The sequence below is a fragment of the Orycteropus afer genome, unplaced genomic scaffold (genome assembly GCF_000298275.1).
Source record: "Orycteropus afer afer isolate SDZICR_OR568_19922 unplaced genomic scaffold, OryAfe1.0 scaffold00028, whole genome shotgun sequence".
In the NCBI taxonomy this organism is placed as follows: domain Eukaryota; kingdom Metazoa; phylum Chordata; class Mammalia; order Tubulidentata; family Orycteropodidae; genus Orycteropus; species Orycteropus afer.
In genome coordinates this window covers 1,013,533-1,029,865 of record NW_006921615.1, presented here as the reverse complement: position 1 = coordinate 1,029,865, position 16,333 = coordinate 1,013,533, and the positions used below count along the sequence as shown (strand labels likewise).

The following is a 16,333-nucleotide window of genomic DNA, read 5'->3' as shown; positions in this document are numbered from 1 at the left end:
GTTGAGGCAGTTTGGTAAAGTTGGGATTTTACATCAATAATCATATCACATATTTGTTAAGTGCTTTATAATTTATATAAGACATTGAATTGAAATTTCATTTCATCATAGGAAAGCCACTATAGGCAACTTTTCCTATACTAAAAATTAAAGTACCTATATGGGAATAGGAAGGATTTCTGGTGGCATAGTGCCTAATATTTGACTGCTGACCAGAAGACTAGCAGTTCAAACCCACCAGCTGCTCCACAGAAGGAAAATGCGGCAATCTACTTCCATAAAGTTGACCACTTGGAAACTGAACAGGGGTCTCTATGAGTCAGAATCAACTGATGGCATGAATTTGGTTTTTCATATGAGAATATAATATATTCCATTGGGCAAATCTGCTGCAAAAGACATCTTTAAAGTGTTAAAAAGCAAAGATATTCAAAGGAATAGTAAGGTACACCTGATCCAAGCTATAGTATTTTCAGTTGCCTCATATAAGTGCAAAAGCTGGACAATGAATAAGAAAAATTAAAGAAGAATTGATGCATTTGAATTATGGAGTTGGTGAAGAATATTAAATATACCATGGACTACTAGAAAAATAAACAAATCTGTCTTGGATGAAATACAGCTGGAATGCTCCTTCTAAAAGCAAGGATGACAAGACTTTACCTCTTGTACTTTGGTCATGTTATCATGAGAGACAAGTCCCTGGAGAAAGATATCATGCTTGGTAAGGAGGATGGTCAGCCAAAAAGAGGGAGACCCTCGATGAGATGGCTTGACACAGTGGCTGCAATGATGGACTCAAGCGAAGCAATGACTGTGAAGATGTGCAGGATCAGGCAGTGTTTGTACAGTTTGAGTTGGAACTGACTAAATGGCATGTAGCAACAACAACTTATAAGAATAAAATTTCTGAGTTACTTCAATGTCAATTCCATAAACATCTAAAAACCACCATCATTCAAAAGGCAGGCCTTGTTTCTGGAAACACTTGACATATGAATAGATCACTGATGCTCTTACACACAGTTTTTAAACCAAGGTAACAACTCTCTAAGAGTAGACCAAGTATCTCAGAGAAATGTCAAACGTAGTCACATAATGCATTATAATTAAGAAAGAACCAGTTCAACCGCTTCAGCAAATCCATTATTTCAGTTAATCCTCAAAACAGCTCTGTGAGATAGATATTACCCTCATTTGCAGCTGAGAAAGAGAAGCATAGGGACCTTAAGAAATTTTCCCAAGTTCATAAAACTAGTAAACCAGAATTCAAGTTCAGCAAAAGCCTATGTTTTAATCATTGTTGTTGCTGTTGTTACTGGTTGCCATTGGACTGCCTCCAACTCATAGTATCCTTACTATATGCCAAAACATAATTCTTCCTCCAACATAATTGGCTTCCTGTATGAACCAAAAAATTTTAGAGTGGGAGAATCTTAGAAAATTATCTTTCCCAAACACTTCAGTTTCTAGATTCTGAAGCCCAGAAGACTGACTAACTATTGCAGGAGGCAAGACTAACTTAGGCCTCCTGACTTTGCATGTAGTCATTTGGCTGAGTATTATTTCTCTTGTTTATGTCAATTACGTGATTGTAGAAGATAAAGGAAATATCTGGATATAAATACTCATTCTTCTCTATAATTATCCCCTATATTCATATTTCATTTCAGAGGAAAACCACTCACTCTAGTAATTTAAAATTTTTGAAAATTTAAAACAAAAACAACCCACTATACCACCATCTCCCCTCCACAAAAAGAAACAAGGAGAAAACAGAAGAGACGAGAGAAAAGATAATCAAGGAAAACAACTTCTCCAGATTCTGTTTAACAAGTTGGGATGATATTCCCAGCTCCTCATCACTAAACCTCTTAGGTCAGACAGAACACATCAATTTATAGAACATGAAAAATGTTATTATACTGTTGAAAGGCAGAACTTGTAAATGCCATGGGAAAAGAAATCTAATTTATTTGGTTGAAAATATATAGTTTAATATTGTAGTAATGTGCTGTGCTTCCAAACAATTTCACTAACATACTGATTTCATCTTCTAGAATTTTCAACATGACTCATATACTTCAAATTTATAAAAGGCCAATGACTAGCAGGAACTCCAGATTTCTTTACTACATTAAAGTAGGTACTCTAAAACAGGTCGATTCTAAGTCCGAAGTTTTAAAAGAAATTTAAACACGGACTCATTTAAGGCATAGGTATAAACTATACTTATATTTTTGCATGTGTTATAAATTGAATTGTGTGCTCCCCCCAAAAAAATATGTGGTAGCATTCTAACCCCTACAGCTGTGGACCACCACTTGCCTATTTTGGAAGAAGTACAGCCAGAACACTTCTTAGAAGTAAGGATGGCAAGACTTTGCATTTCTTACTTTGGGTATGTTTAAAGTAGGGCCCATTCCCTGGAAAAGGACATCAAACTTGGTAGAGAGTCAGTGAAAAAGAGGAAGACCTTCAATGGGATAGACTGACACACTGGCTACAACAATGGGCTCCAGCAGAGCAACAACTGTGAGGAAGGTATAGGAAGAGGCAGCCTTTCATTCTGTTGCACACAGACTGCTGCTGTGAGTCGGAGCCAACTGGAGGGCACCTGACAACAACATACCTGTGGGTGCAATCTCCATTTGAAAACAAAGCTTTATCTAATTAATGAGGGTATCAGTGTAGGGTGTGTCTTAAAACCTAATCTCTTTTGAAATATAGTATATTTTTACTCAAATAATGTGCAAGTTTACCATTATCTGGAAACCATGTTATACATGCTGTATATATACGTGTGTTATTTATGTGGGTGCATTATATGCAAAAATACAGTAAAAATGGCAGTTTAGACACAGAGACAAGCCAGTAAGAATGCAGAGAAGATACATGTCATGAGATCTCCAAGGAACCCAGGACTGTTGGGTCTAGAGAAGCTGAGACAAGGATTTTCCCTAATCCCTAAGGTGAACGGAGAGACAGCCTTCTCCTAGTGCCTGTGTGCCCTGAATTTGGACTTCTAGCTTCCTAAATTGTGAGAGAATAAATTTCTGCTCTTCAAAGCCACTCACTAGTGGTATTTCTGTTATAGCAGCACAAAGAAGTTAAGACAGCATGCAAACTTTTAAAGAATTATTTATAATATTCATGTTGTGTCATGGTTGTTATTTGCCATCGAGTGGGCCCCAACTCATAGCGACCTCTCCTTGGGTTTCCGAGGCAGTATCACTACGGAAGTAGGAATGCCCATATTCATGGCAACCTAATATTTATAGAGAATAGTCTTGAAAGTATACACATATCTAAGAAAGGAAAATAAACTAACAGAGCATACAGTGAAAGTAAATGGCCAGATTAGGGTCAGAGTGACCCCTGGGAGAAATTAAAATAGCTCTAACTAATAGGCTTGGAATAAAAAACAATCCCAGGTATAATTAAAGCTATCAGTTTGGCTAGATACTAGAAGAGGTCTTTAGAACATTACATTTTCTTTTCGTACTTCAGAGAGAGTGTACCTGAGTGTGTGTATATGTTGGAGCTGGTGTTACAGATTGGGATAACAGAAGGAAATGGACACCTATAAAGGATAGGGAATTACAGGTCTCTACGAAGGAAATAAGGTGCCCATCCTATATAATTTATATCAATAAAGCACTGATGAAGAACAAAACCCAAACCAAATCCACTGTTATGGAGTCCATTCCAACTTATAATGACCCTTCAGGGCAGAGGAGAACTGCCCCTTAGGGTTTCCAAGGCTGAGAATCTTTACAAAAGCAGACTGCCTCATCCTTCTCCCATGGATCAGCCACTGGTAGACTTGAGCTGCTTACTTTTTGGTTAGTAGCCAAATGCTTTAACCACTATGCCACCAGAGATCCCTTGACGAAGAACTGAAGAAGCAAGTCAATAAAAGCTTTCTTTATCGGGGAATCACTTAACTATGTACCAAGTAACACTACTATTAAATAGTAAAAAAAAAAAAAAAAAAGAATGTATTTAAAACCATTTCAGAACATTTAATGTCTAAGAAAAAAAATCAGTGAAACTTTCCCTTCTTCTAAACCCAGATGTAATCCATAATCTCCTGTCCAGATAGCAGTGTGAGTTTAAGTGTTTTAATCAAATGAAAGCGTTACCAAGGAAGGTTGTGGAATGTCATTCACTGAAAGCTTTAAAAATAGCATAAATTTCCATCTGTCTGGGACCAGATGTCCTCTCAGTCCCTCCAGTGCTAAAATACCAAGGTTAAACCAGACACAGAAGAAGTTCAGTGAACATCCTTTAAGTGATTTTCTGACTGACTACAAGGACTTAATTGACGCTAGAGAAAAGAAGTGGGGATGCAGTGGGGGACCAGGGAAGCCAGGGATGCCCACTGCTCTGTCCGAGCGGCTCACCTCCTTTCTCACAGGGGTGCTGTGTGCAGCAGCAGCCTCGAACTGCTCCAAAGCCTCCTGTTGCTCCGCTTTGGGCTCCGGGTCAGGCCCTGGTGGCTGCACCCCAGCAAGCCCAGGTGGACCCGCAGCCTCCTGGGGCTCCGCCTCTTGGTCCTGCTTGGATTCCGAGTCTGAACCGGATTCAGTTGTCATGGTTGATTGTTCTGCAAGATGGAAAAGGGACAATCTAATCACTTGGTGCAACTACCTTTCCTGGAAATTAAAACTAGAATGGTAAGTGACAGGCTAAAGAAAATCACAATAAGAAAAATGGAGAAATGCTAAAAAGTCAAAACACAATCCTATCTCATATACCTAATAAAACCAAAAGCCCAAATCTGGTGCCATCAAGTCAACTCCAACTTATAGCAATGACCCAGAGGACAGGGTAGGACTACTCCATAGGATCTCCAAGGCTATAATCTTTTTTTTTTTTTTTTTCCTAAGTGGGGAAAGAAATCCCTTTAAATGAAAGTTTACAGAGCAAATTAGTTTCCCTTTCAACAGTTTGTACATAAAGCATTCTGTGACAATGGCTGTGTTTCCGACAATGTGTCCATACTCTCCCTATTTCCACTCTGGGTTCCCTGTTTCCTTTCCTTCCTCCTTGGGTTTTCCAGGTGGTATCACTACAAAAATAGATTGCCCAACCTTCCTTCTGAAGAGTGGCTGGTGAGTTTGAACCACCAGCCTCCGGGTTAGTAGTCAAATAGGCATTTGACTATTTGACTAAGGCACTATGCTACCAGGGCTCCCTGTGTTAGTTAGTTAGTCCTTCCCTCTCATCTATGCTTTTAGGCAAATGTTGTCCTTTTGATCTTGTACAATTGATTGTTCTAAGGAACAGATTCCTCTTGGGCATTAATGCTTATTTTATGGGCTATTGTTCGGCTGAAAGATGGTCTCTGGGAATGGCTTCAGCTCCAGGTCAGAAGTGTGTCTGAAGTGCGTAGTCTTAGGGTGTATCTCCAGTTTTTATCAGACCAACCAGTCTGGTCTTTTTTGTGGATCTGGTATTTTATTCTACATTTTTATCCTGATCTGTCTGGGACCTTCTGTTGTGATCCCAGAGTGGTTTATAGTGGTAGTTAGGCACTATCTAGTTCTGGCCAACGCTATAAACCTTTAAGGAAGCTGATTGTCACATCTTTCTACTCCAGAGTGCTTGTGGATTTGAATCACTGACCTTTCAGTGAGTAGTTAAGCACTTAAACTGCACCACTAGGGGTCCTAGTCATCTAATAGGTGACTTGTTAAATTTACCCAGTGAATCCCAGAAATTTACAACAACTGGTTCAAAATTTCACATTTAACCAGAGGTAAAAGTTGACTGGCAATCATCAAAAGTTTTATTCCTAATAGATTTTTACCACAGATGACAGTCAAATGACATTAAAGACATAACAATTAAATAACAGGTGCATTTAATTTCACCAAAATGAACTTGCTATATCATCTGGATATATACTTTAATGATGATATAATAATGGAAGAAGATATTCTTCCCTGAATTCCCTATGCCTTCAGTATCTCCCTACTCTGCCCCTCCCATCCCATGAAAATGTGGATTATCCCACGAAGAAATGCTTTTCCTCTTTTATTTCTCATGTCTATTATTCTCTTTTATACAAACAACCACAGCTACAATGGAGGCTTAAGTGCTGTGAAATCTGTCCTAGACTGGACAAGTACTTGCTACTAGATGGGAGGGAAGCTGGCCAGCACATCTCTCCTTCCTGCCAAGTTAATGCTCACATTCTCTTTCTAGCTTCCCCCTATATCTACTGAATGAAACACAAGCTTGACTGTGCCTTATCTCAAACCAGAGATTCTGAGATACAATAATTTGCTATTAAATTCTGGAAAAGAAAGAAAACAAGACTTTCTAAAATACAATCACCACACGGTAATAGCTTACTAGCAGATGCTTAAATATTTTGTGCCTCAATTTTACATCTGTCAAATGAGGAACTGAACATGATCATATTTGTGGTGGGTTGAACTATAAGCCCCAAAAAGATATGCTCAAGTCCTAATGCCGAGTACCTATGTTCATGACCTTACTTTGAAACAAGGTCTTTATAGATGTAATCAAGCTAAGGGTAATCATCGGGTAAGGGTGAGCCCTAAATCCAATGACCGGTATCTTAATCAGAAGGCCATATGGAGACACAGAGACACAATCATATGCAAGGCCATGTGAAGATAGAGACAGAAATTGGGGTGATGCAGCTACAAACTAAGTAATGCCAAGAATTGCTGGCAGCCATGAGAAGTTAGCAAAAGGCAAGGAAGAACTCATCCCTAAAGCCTTCAGAGAGAGAGAACAGGGCCCTGCTGACACCTTGATTTTGGACACTTAGCCTCCAGAATTGCTTGAAAATAAATTTTTATTGTTTTCAGTCACTCAGTTTATGGTAATTTGTTATTGCAGTCCTAGGAAACTAATACAGTATCTAGAGGACTTTTTATTTACTTCCTGTTCTTGTATCCCACCTTGTCCACAATACAAATGCTACTACGTTAAATATCCCCCCCCGGGGGGGGGGCGCAAGTAAGCAGAGAAATATTATGCCAGTGGTTGCTGTATCATTTTAAGTAATTTCTTATCTTAGGTACATAGGGTAAATATCTCAAAACCAAATCTCAATGCAAAGATAGGTCTCTCCTCATCCACAGCAAAGAAGAATGAAGAAAACCAAAGACACATGGAAACAATTAGTCCAAGGGACTACCAGACAATGTGATCCTCAGCCTATATGACCACGAGACCAGAACTAGATAAAGCACTGTCAACCACTCAGAAAGGTATCAGTGCAGGAGATTCTGGATAAAATGAGAGAACAATGTGGAACAAAACTCAAAATCATAAAAATAAAAATAAAAATAAAGACCAGGTTTACTGGTCTGATAGAGTTTGGTAAGCCCCTGGAGACTATGGCCCTTAGTTATCCTTCAGGTCTGGAACTGAACTCATTCCTGTGGCTTCCAGCTAAACAACAGACAGGCATATGGGTGAACATTTACATCAGGCAGATACACTCCTTGGAGCGATCAATAGTAGGAGAAGAGAAGGGGAGTGTTTGCACAGTTCATGGGGCAGGAGTGCACGGGAGGGAAGGGCACATGGGAAGAGGTAACTATGGGGAGGAAGTGAAAGGAATGGAAAAAATAAATATAAACCAAGTATCTTGGACTGTCATATAATTTCCCTTCCTAATTTTAACTTTATGGTAAAATATCGTGAGCAAAATAGTACAAAACTCTAAGTAAATTATATACCCACTGGCATGATGTAGAATTATGCAAAATAAAACTCAAAACTCTATAGTAAAAAACACCATTTAGTTCCTCATCCTCATTTCACATGTTGGAGTATGTCTAATTATTAGAAAACAAAACAAAACAAAAAAACCCTTTGCCATCACATCAATTCCTACTCACAGTGACTCCCGTTGGGTTCCTAAGGCTATAAATCTTTATGGAAGTAGATTGTCTCATCTTCCACCTGCAAAGCAGCTGGTGGGTTTGAACCGCCAACCTTCTGGTTAGCAGCCAAATGCCTTATCCACTACACCACCAGAGCTCTTTCAATAATTAGGAAAGGAACATTAAAAATACCAATCTGTTTTAAGACAAATGCTATTTCCATGCTTTCTATTTAGGGTTACTTTTTATGATCACCAGCTATTTTTTCCTGTTGAATAAAAGACTTAACAACATGGCATGTGCTCTGTTGCCCAAAACATATCAAAATATCAAGTCCAAACATAGAATAAGATAGAGAGCCAAATAAAACTAAAAACTCATTTTTTTCTTCTTATATTTTAGGTTTTCAAACAAATCTTGAAAGTAAATATTGCATTTTCTTTTGTACAGAGAGAAAACCGTATGGGGAGGAGGAAAGGTGATGGCATTGTGAAATACAGAGCTTACAACCAAATCTCATCTTATGGAAGGCAGAGGATTAGTTTTTAACAGCTAATTCAATTCACCAAACACTTGCTGAGTACCAAATATAAGCAAAGCCTAGCTCGGGGTTTAGAAACAAATTAATATGCTGTTACTCCATCCACATTCCCAAGAAGCTCACAGTCTGCAGGAGATGAACAAAACTACTACTACTACCTTCTAACAACTAACCTTCCAATTTTAGTGCTGGAACCCTTCCAACTAAGCCAACGAGCTACAGTCATGTGATTTGAGTCTGGGTCAATGAGATAATGGAAAGTACGTATTCATTCAATGTTCAGGTCTATTCATTCAATGTTCAGGTCATCTTCGTAAAGACAAAACCAACTGCCCTAGAGTTTTCCTTCCCACAAGCTGGAAAGTAACTATAACTAAAGTATGTTGCCTTAGACCCAGGCACGGAAACGCCACATTCAAGAGGATGTCACAGCTGCTCCCACAAGTCTAGGTCTCTGCATGACCTCATGGAGCAAGCACACCTGCTCTGGATTGTTACATGAAGAGATATAATCTTCTGTCTTATTTGAGCCTCAGTGTATTAGTCTACTGCATTGAAAACTCAAGGAGGGGTCGCTATGAGTCTGATTCAACTCAATGGCAGTAAGTTCGGTTTGGCTGGATATTAGTCTACACACTCCTTGGGTGGTACAAATGGTTAAAAAAAAAAAAAAAAAAAAACTCAGCTGCTAATGGAAATGATGGAGGTTTGAGACCACTCAGAGGTACCTCAGAAGAAAGAACTGGTGACCTACTTCTGAAAGATCAGCCACTGAAAACCCGAAGAAGCACAATTCTAGTTTGGTGCACATGGGGTCGCCAGGAATGAGAAATGACACTATAACAACTGGTATGTGTGTATGCATGTTAGGCTATGCCTATTCTATACCCATTCTACAGACTAAAATTCTGCCAAAACAGAGATCATGCTAGTGGTTCCTATCTTACAAAAACAAAGCAGCTCAAATCCCCCTCTAGCAACCACCCCATTTCTCTGCTTTCTACTCATAAATCAACTTTTTTTAAAAAAAGACCCTTAATATCTTTTGCTAGCTCATATCCTTTTTACTCTGCAATCACTCCACTATGGCCTGAAGAGCCAAAGCATCAGACTATCAACTTGCATCTCACCTGACTCACTAGCAGCCCAAATATAGGCGGTGAGACTTTTCCTTGTTAACATATTTTCCACTTGAAATTCAGAACATACCACTCTCTACTGGTTTCCTTCTATCTCTCTAGCTACTTCCTCCTCATTCTTACAGGTTACTCCTCTACTCAACCTCTAAACATGATAATGTCTCGGAATCTCAGTGTTTTCTGTTTACCTTTGACATCCTTCCCCTGGGTTTTAAATACATCTTGTAAGATAAGTAATAATGAGTATTGTTCCATATTCATATCTCTAGTCCAAACTCTTCTCAGCTTTAAAACTAGTATCCACCTCCCCACTTAACAGTCTCCAAGTGGATGCCTCTCAGGTATCTCTTGCTTTTTATTTCCCAACCTATTCCTCCTTTCACTATTTTCCCTTTCTTTAAGCCAGAATTCCAGAAGTCACCCCTCACATTTTCCTTTCCCTCCCCTGCTTTGTCTAATACACCAGAAGGATTTGCTGGTTCTATTTCCTTGAATTTGTCCCTTCCAACTACATGAGCCATTATCATCTCTTTCCTGAACGCCTTCAATAACCTCTAGCTAGTTGTCCCTGCTTACCTCCCTGCCCAACTCAATCCCTTCTCCACAGGACAGCCACAGTAATCTTCATGAAACATAAATCCAGTCCTATCACTCCTGCTCAAAACTCTTTAATGGTTTCCCACTTTAAATAAAATCTAAATAATTAAAATGTTCTCCAGGAAGAGCTTAGACTCCAATATCCTGCCCTGGCCAGAAGCCATGCCAATCTCTACAGCCCACAGTGATCCCTTTTTAGTTTCCAAACCATACCAAGCTTTTCTGCTTCAAGGTTTTTGAGAGAGGTTATCCCTTTGCTGAGAACATCCTTCATCTGCTCTTCAAATGGTTGACTCCCCATCCCTCAAGTGTGGCTGAAGCTTTCTGTGATTACATACTCTCTAACTATATCTTATTGTTTCCTTCCTATAATTTACCAAAGAATCACTAAATCATGAACTTAAAAAGTACCATAAATGACTACTAGAAAAAAGTATTTTTTAAAAAGATGCTCAGTTTTTCCTATGGCAAGCTAATACTTACATATAATTATTTTTCATTTAAAAAGATTTAGATATCAGCAACATCTTCCTATTTTTTATTGAAATTATATTCAGGATTCTTTGTCAGCATTATTATGTAAGATCAGCAATAATAGCAGTAACTTAATAATTAGATGTCACAACTGTTAAAGAAGCATACCTACAAAGCTACGGTCAATTGATTTTTGAGAAGGGTGTCAAGTCCATTCAATGGGGAAAGAATAATCCATCAATAAATGGTCCTGGGACAAATGGACTGCCACATGTAAAACATAGAAGGTGGACCCATACACCTCACACCAAACACAAACATTAGCTCAAAATGTATCAATGTCCTACATATAAGAACTAAAACTAAAAACTAATACCATAAAACTTGAGTATAATTTCAAGATCTTGATTTCAACAAGGTTCTTATATGGGACACCAAAAGCATAAGTAACAAAAGACAAAATAAAATGGACTTCATCAAAATTAAAAACTTTCATGCATCAAAAGACTATCAAGAAAGTAAAAAGACAACCTACAATAATCAGAGTAAATATTTAGCAATGATATATCTGATACAGGTTTAATATCCAGAATATATAAAAATACTCCAACATCTCAACAACAAAAAGACAAACAACCCAATTGAAAAACAGGCAATGGACTTAAATAGACATTTCTCCAATGAAGGTATATAAATGGCAAATAAGGGCATGAAAAGATGATAAACATCACCAGTCATTCCGAACCAAACCAAACTCATTGCCATGGAGTCAATTCTGACTCACAGCGACCATCATTGAGTTTCCAAGCCTGTGAATCTTTACAGAAGCAGACTAATCTTTCTTCAGTGGAGTAGCTAGAGGGTTTGAACTTTTGGTTAGCAGCCAAATGCCTTAACCCCTACCCCACCAGAGCTCCTTCACTAGTCGTTGTTGTTGTTGTTGTTGTTAAGTGCCGTTGAGTCAGACCCAACTCATAGCGACCCTTCCTTGGGTTTCCGAGGCAGTATCACTACGGAAGTAGATTGACCCATCTTCCTTCCGAGGAGTGGCCGGGTGGGTTTGAACCGCCAGCCTTCTGGTTAGCAGTCAAGTGCCTTAGCCACCATGCTACCAGAGAGAAATGCAAATCAAATGCACAAGGAGGTATCCCTACACCCCCCCACTAGGATGGCTATTATCAGAAAAACTGAAAATAACAAGTGCTGGGAAAGATGTGGAGAAAGTGAAACTCTCATCCAAGACTGAGTGGGAATGTAAAATGGTATAGTCTTTGTGCAACACAGTTTGGCAGTTCTCCAAAAAGTTAAACATAGAATTATCATATCACTCAGCAATTCCAACTCTTGGATATATACCCAAAAGCACAGAAAGTAAGGACTCAACCAGATACTTGTACAGTAATGTCCACTGCAGTACTATTCACTATAGCCAAAAGGTAGAATCTAAATGTCCAGATGAATGGATAAACAAAATGTACTAATAAATACAATGCAATATTATTCAGCTATAAGAGGAAATGAAGTTTGAATATATACTATGAGATGCATGAACTTTGAAAACATTATCCTGAGTGAAAAAAGTTACAGAACAAGTGACAAATATTGTATGGTCCCACTTATAAGAAATCTTTAGAATAGGCAAATGCCTAGAGACAAAAGTTTATTAGTGGTTTGCAGGGGCTGCAAGAGGGAAGGAATTAGGAGTGACTGCTGAAAGGGTACTGAGTTTCTGTTTGGTGTGATGAAAAGCTTTTGGAAATGTATAATGGTGATAGTTTTCATTGGACAAAATGGTATAAACTTTTTGCTAGGTAAATTTTACCACAATAATTTTTTAAAAAATTGTTATAGAAGCAGAAAGCCAGAATTGTATTTCAAAATACACATTTCAATTCATTGTACTTTTAAACCCCTACATAATCTGTATAGACATGCTAAATGAAAAGAATTAGAGAGAAGTTAAGTTGCCATGTGTGACTGTAGGTAAATAACTGAAAATTTAGCCTCCCATTTCCTTTTCTATAAATCAAGGGGGTCAGACTAGAAATCTGTGATGACTAAGGTTCCTCCCCAATAAATTAAGTGAGGTGGGGATGGGAGTGGGGAACAGGGGCAGGAAAGAAAGTCAGGAAACATGTAGATGTTCTTTCAGTTTAAGCCAAAAAGTCTTGTCATTTCTTTCATACCTCCCATATCCATACAGTCTAAACTTTTAAGTTAAAAAATTGTCAAATATGTGTTAAAATAAGTAAACCCTTGAACTTACTATATAAGAAATAGAAGGAAAAAAATTAGCAACACAATTACCCATTTTTAGGTTTCAACGTTTATTCTAGTCATGAAGCCATTTTACACCTGCCTTTGTCTTTAATTCCATGACTTCTCACCAAGGCAGAGTGCCAGCACTACACAAGCTGAATAAAAATGCAAAATGAATAGAGCCCAGTAACCACCTGTCAGCTACCTGAAAAACAAAGAGCTACCATTACTTTTTTTTTTTTAATCTATGAATATATCACATGATACCTGTTGTAAATCCCAGAACCTCAAACCTCAAAATGAACTTCTGTGCTTTTGCCACATATTTCCGAGGTCTATTATCTTGTTATACGCATGTGAAAGCTGGACAATAAATAAGGAAACCAAAGAAGAGCCGACGCATTTGAATCATGGCTCTGGTGAAGAATACTGAGTATACCACAAACTGGTAGAAGAACTAACAAATCTGTTCTCTTGGAAGAAGCACAGACAGAATGCTTCTTAGAAGCGAGCATATTCCATACCTTGGTCATGTTATCAGGAAGCACCGGTTACTAGAGAAGGACATCATGCTTGGTAAAGTAGAGGGTCAGAGGAAAGGAGGAAGACCCTCAATGAGATGGACTGACATAGACATGTCAGCAACAGCTCATCACAGGCAACAACTGTGAGGATGGCGCGGGACTGAGCAGTGTTTTGTTGTGCTGTACATAAGGTCACTATGAGTTGGAACTGACTCAATGGCACGTAACGTTATTTTGTCCAACAGTATATGCATAATATAATGAATGAAAATCATTGTTGTGTTTTGACTAATTTTAATAAAATGAAATTCATTGGCATTGAGAGATAGTAAAGTAGTCACCCTTAAAAATGTAAGGCTTTCTAATTCTGGAATCTCACTAGAACCAATATCTAATTCCATATATTTGAAATGGCATTATTCATATTGGAGCTGCAGGTAAACCAGTATTGACAGCCCACATTAGAACATTCAACTTCAAAACTTATTTTTTTAGTCTTCTTCCCTACTCATATGCCAATATAAGAAATGAAACTGAGTTTTAAAAATTACAAGCAATGAAAGCCATAAACATTTAAATACATTACTTCTAATTTAACTCATTATTTCCATAATTTTATACTGTGCTCCTCCTATGCTCGGACCTAAATGCCAAAACATCTTTGAAAGCTACATTTTTATGAAATTTATACTGTTTTGGTTCTTCTTTCTCTTAATATTTGTTACATGTTTTCTGGGGTGATCGCTGCAACTTAAAATTGTGCATTTTCCTCTCCAACTCCCTAAATATTACTATTTCCCCAAACTCCTTTTTCTTCTGATATATATTCATTGTAGACTAAACTGAACTGTCAATTATTTAGGTTACTGAAAGTAAACACTATCACATGCAACCCCAAAAAGAAAGCAATACAAAATGCTTATACTTAGCTTTGACTTAGGAGCTCTGGTGGCGTAAGGCCTAAGGCAGCATTTGACTGCTAACCAGAGGCTGGCTGTTCAAACCCACAGCCACTCCTCGGAAGGAAGATTGGGCAATCCAAGCAGGGGTCACTATGAGTCGGATCTGATTTACACCGTGCCTTTCTTGATACCAGTTATACTAAATCTCTTTATATGAAATTTACCATTAACTTAGGTTAGCCTTCTGCTAACGCTAAAAGGGTTGTATTCCTAGACATGCCAAATCCTAAAAGTTGGGGTAAGGGTATTCATAAGTATTCTATAGTGATGGTAAGAGAAGTCCTTTATCTTTTAAAGAAAGGGCAAATTGTATTTCACTTGCTTTCTCTCAGGGATATATTTATTAAATAACTACCAAAAGAAATGGTAATGCTTTCAAAGGCAGCATCCAATTCCCAATCCACTTCACCCACAAAAAGATGGCTATCACCATGTGTTTTATCCTTTGCTTCTTTCCAGTTGTCAGTATACTTATTTTTATTCCACAAAAAAAAAAAAAAAAAAAAACCCAACTCACTGCCATTGAGTTGGGTTTCCGAGGCAGTATCTCTACAAAGTAGATTGCCCAACCTGCCTTCCAAGGAGTGGCTGGTGGGTTTGAACCTCCAGGCTTTTAGTTAGCAGTCAATGCCTTAGTAAGCACTACACCACCAGAGCTCCACAGAAGAAAGAGAAAAGTCAGTTTAGAAGTGGTATCTCTGAAATTGCAATCTCCTAACTAAATGGCTGCTACATGAGCTTCCATATTCAAATTTACTAACTATGCTGCCGAGATGAAAATTCCATGGTATTCTATAAAAAGACACAACTAAGACAGTGCATGAACATGTTTAATATAAATCTCTATCATTTATGTATAAGACAGTGTTCCTAGTGACTACAAGCATTTCATAAAAGAAAAAACATTCGTATTATTTACTTGCCTACAGGGATATAACAGACAAAATTTTTAAAAAATACTTTTACTTCCTTTTATATTTCAACAATAAATTCATAGAAGAGAGGCTAGTGTGTGTGTGTGTGTGTGTATATATATATATATATATATATATTTGTGATTACTGAGGAATACCTATCAGTTTACTAAAATCCATCGATTGCCATCAAATGAGAAAGCAATGGGATCTCCTGGTCTCTCTACTCAACTCTTTCTGTGTTTAGAAAATGCTCTAGTATCATCCAGTAAAAACCACCTTGAGAAATCAAGTAATATGCTTTTAGTCTCACAGTCCACCTTTCTATAGACCCCATCTCCATGCATCTAGTACAGCCCCACCTCTCTTAATCAGAGCTAATCTTCTGCAAAAAAAAATTTCTTTCCTTGCTGTCAGCATTTCCACCCTCTTCTTCACTCTACAAAGTATTCTGTAATATTCTTGTAAACCTTACCGATGACTTCCCTGTTGCTGTCACTGTTAGGTGCTGTTGAGTTGGTTACAACTCTCATGGTGACCCTAGATACAAAAGAATAAAACACTGCTCAATCTTGTGCCATTCTCACAACCATTGCTATGTTGGAGATTACTGTTGCAGTCACAGTGTCAATGCATCTCAGTAAGTATTTCTCTTTTTCACTGACCTTTTACTTTACTAAGCACTATGTACTTCTCCAGAGACTGGTCCTCCCTGATAACATGTCCAAAGTGTCTGAGATGAAGTCTAAGGAGAATTCTGATTGTACTTCTTCCAAGACAGACTTGTTTATTGTTTGGCAGTCCACGTTATATTCCATATTCTTTGACAACACATTAATTCTTCTTCAGTTTTCCTTATTCACTGTCCAGCTTTTACATGCACATGACGTGACTGAAAATACCATTGCATGGGTCAGGCACATCTTAGTCTTCAAAGTGACATCTTTGCTTTTCGACATTTTAAAAAGATCAATGATTACCTGACTGCTGCTTCTATGGGTGTGGATTGTGGATCCACATAAAATGAAATCCTTGATAATTTCAATATT

The 16,333-nt window shown here is 38.0% G+C and overlaps 1 protein-coding gene across 1 annotated transcript in view; it reads right to left on the bottom strand.

The window, feature by feature from the left end:
• Positions 1-4,598, bottom strand: part of EPB41L3 (erythrocyte membrane protein band 4.1 like 3) — a 136,423-nt gene extending 131,825 nt beyond the window's left edge. Inside the window, exon 1 of the mRNA XM_042780224.1 lies at positions 4,407-4,598. Coding sequence (XP_042636158.1) covers positions 4,407-4,598 — 192 coding nt within the window. The remainder of the gene's footprint in view (positions 1-4,406) is intronic.
• Positions 4,599-16,333: the final 11,735 nt, after the last annotated feature.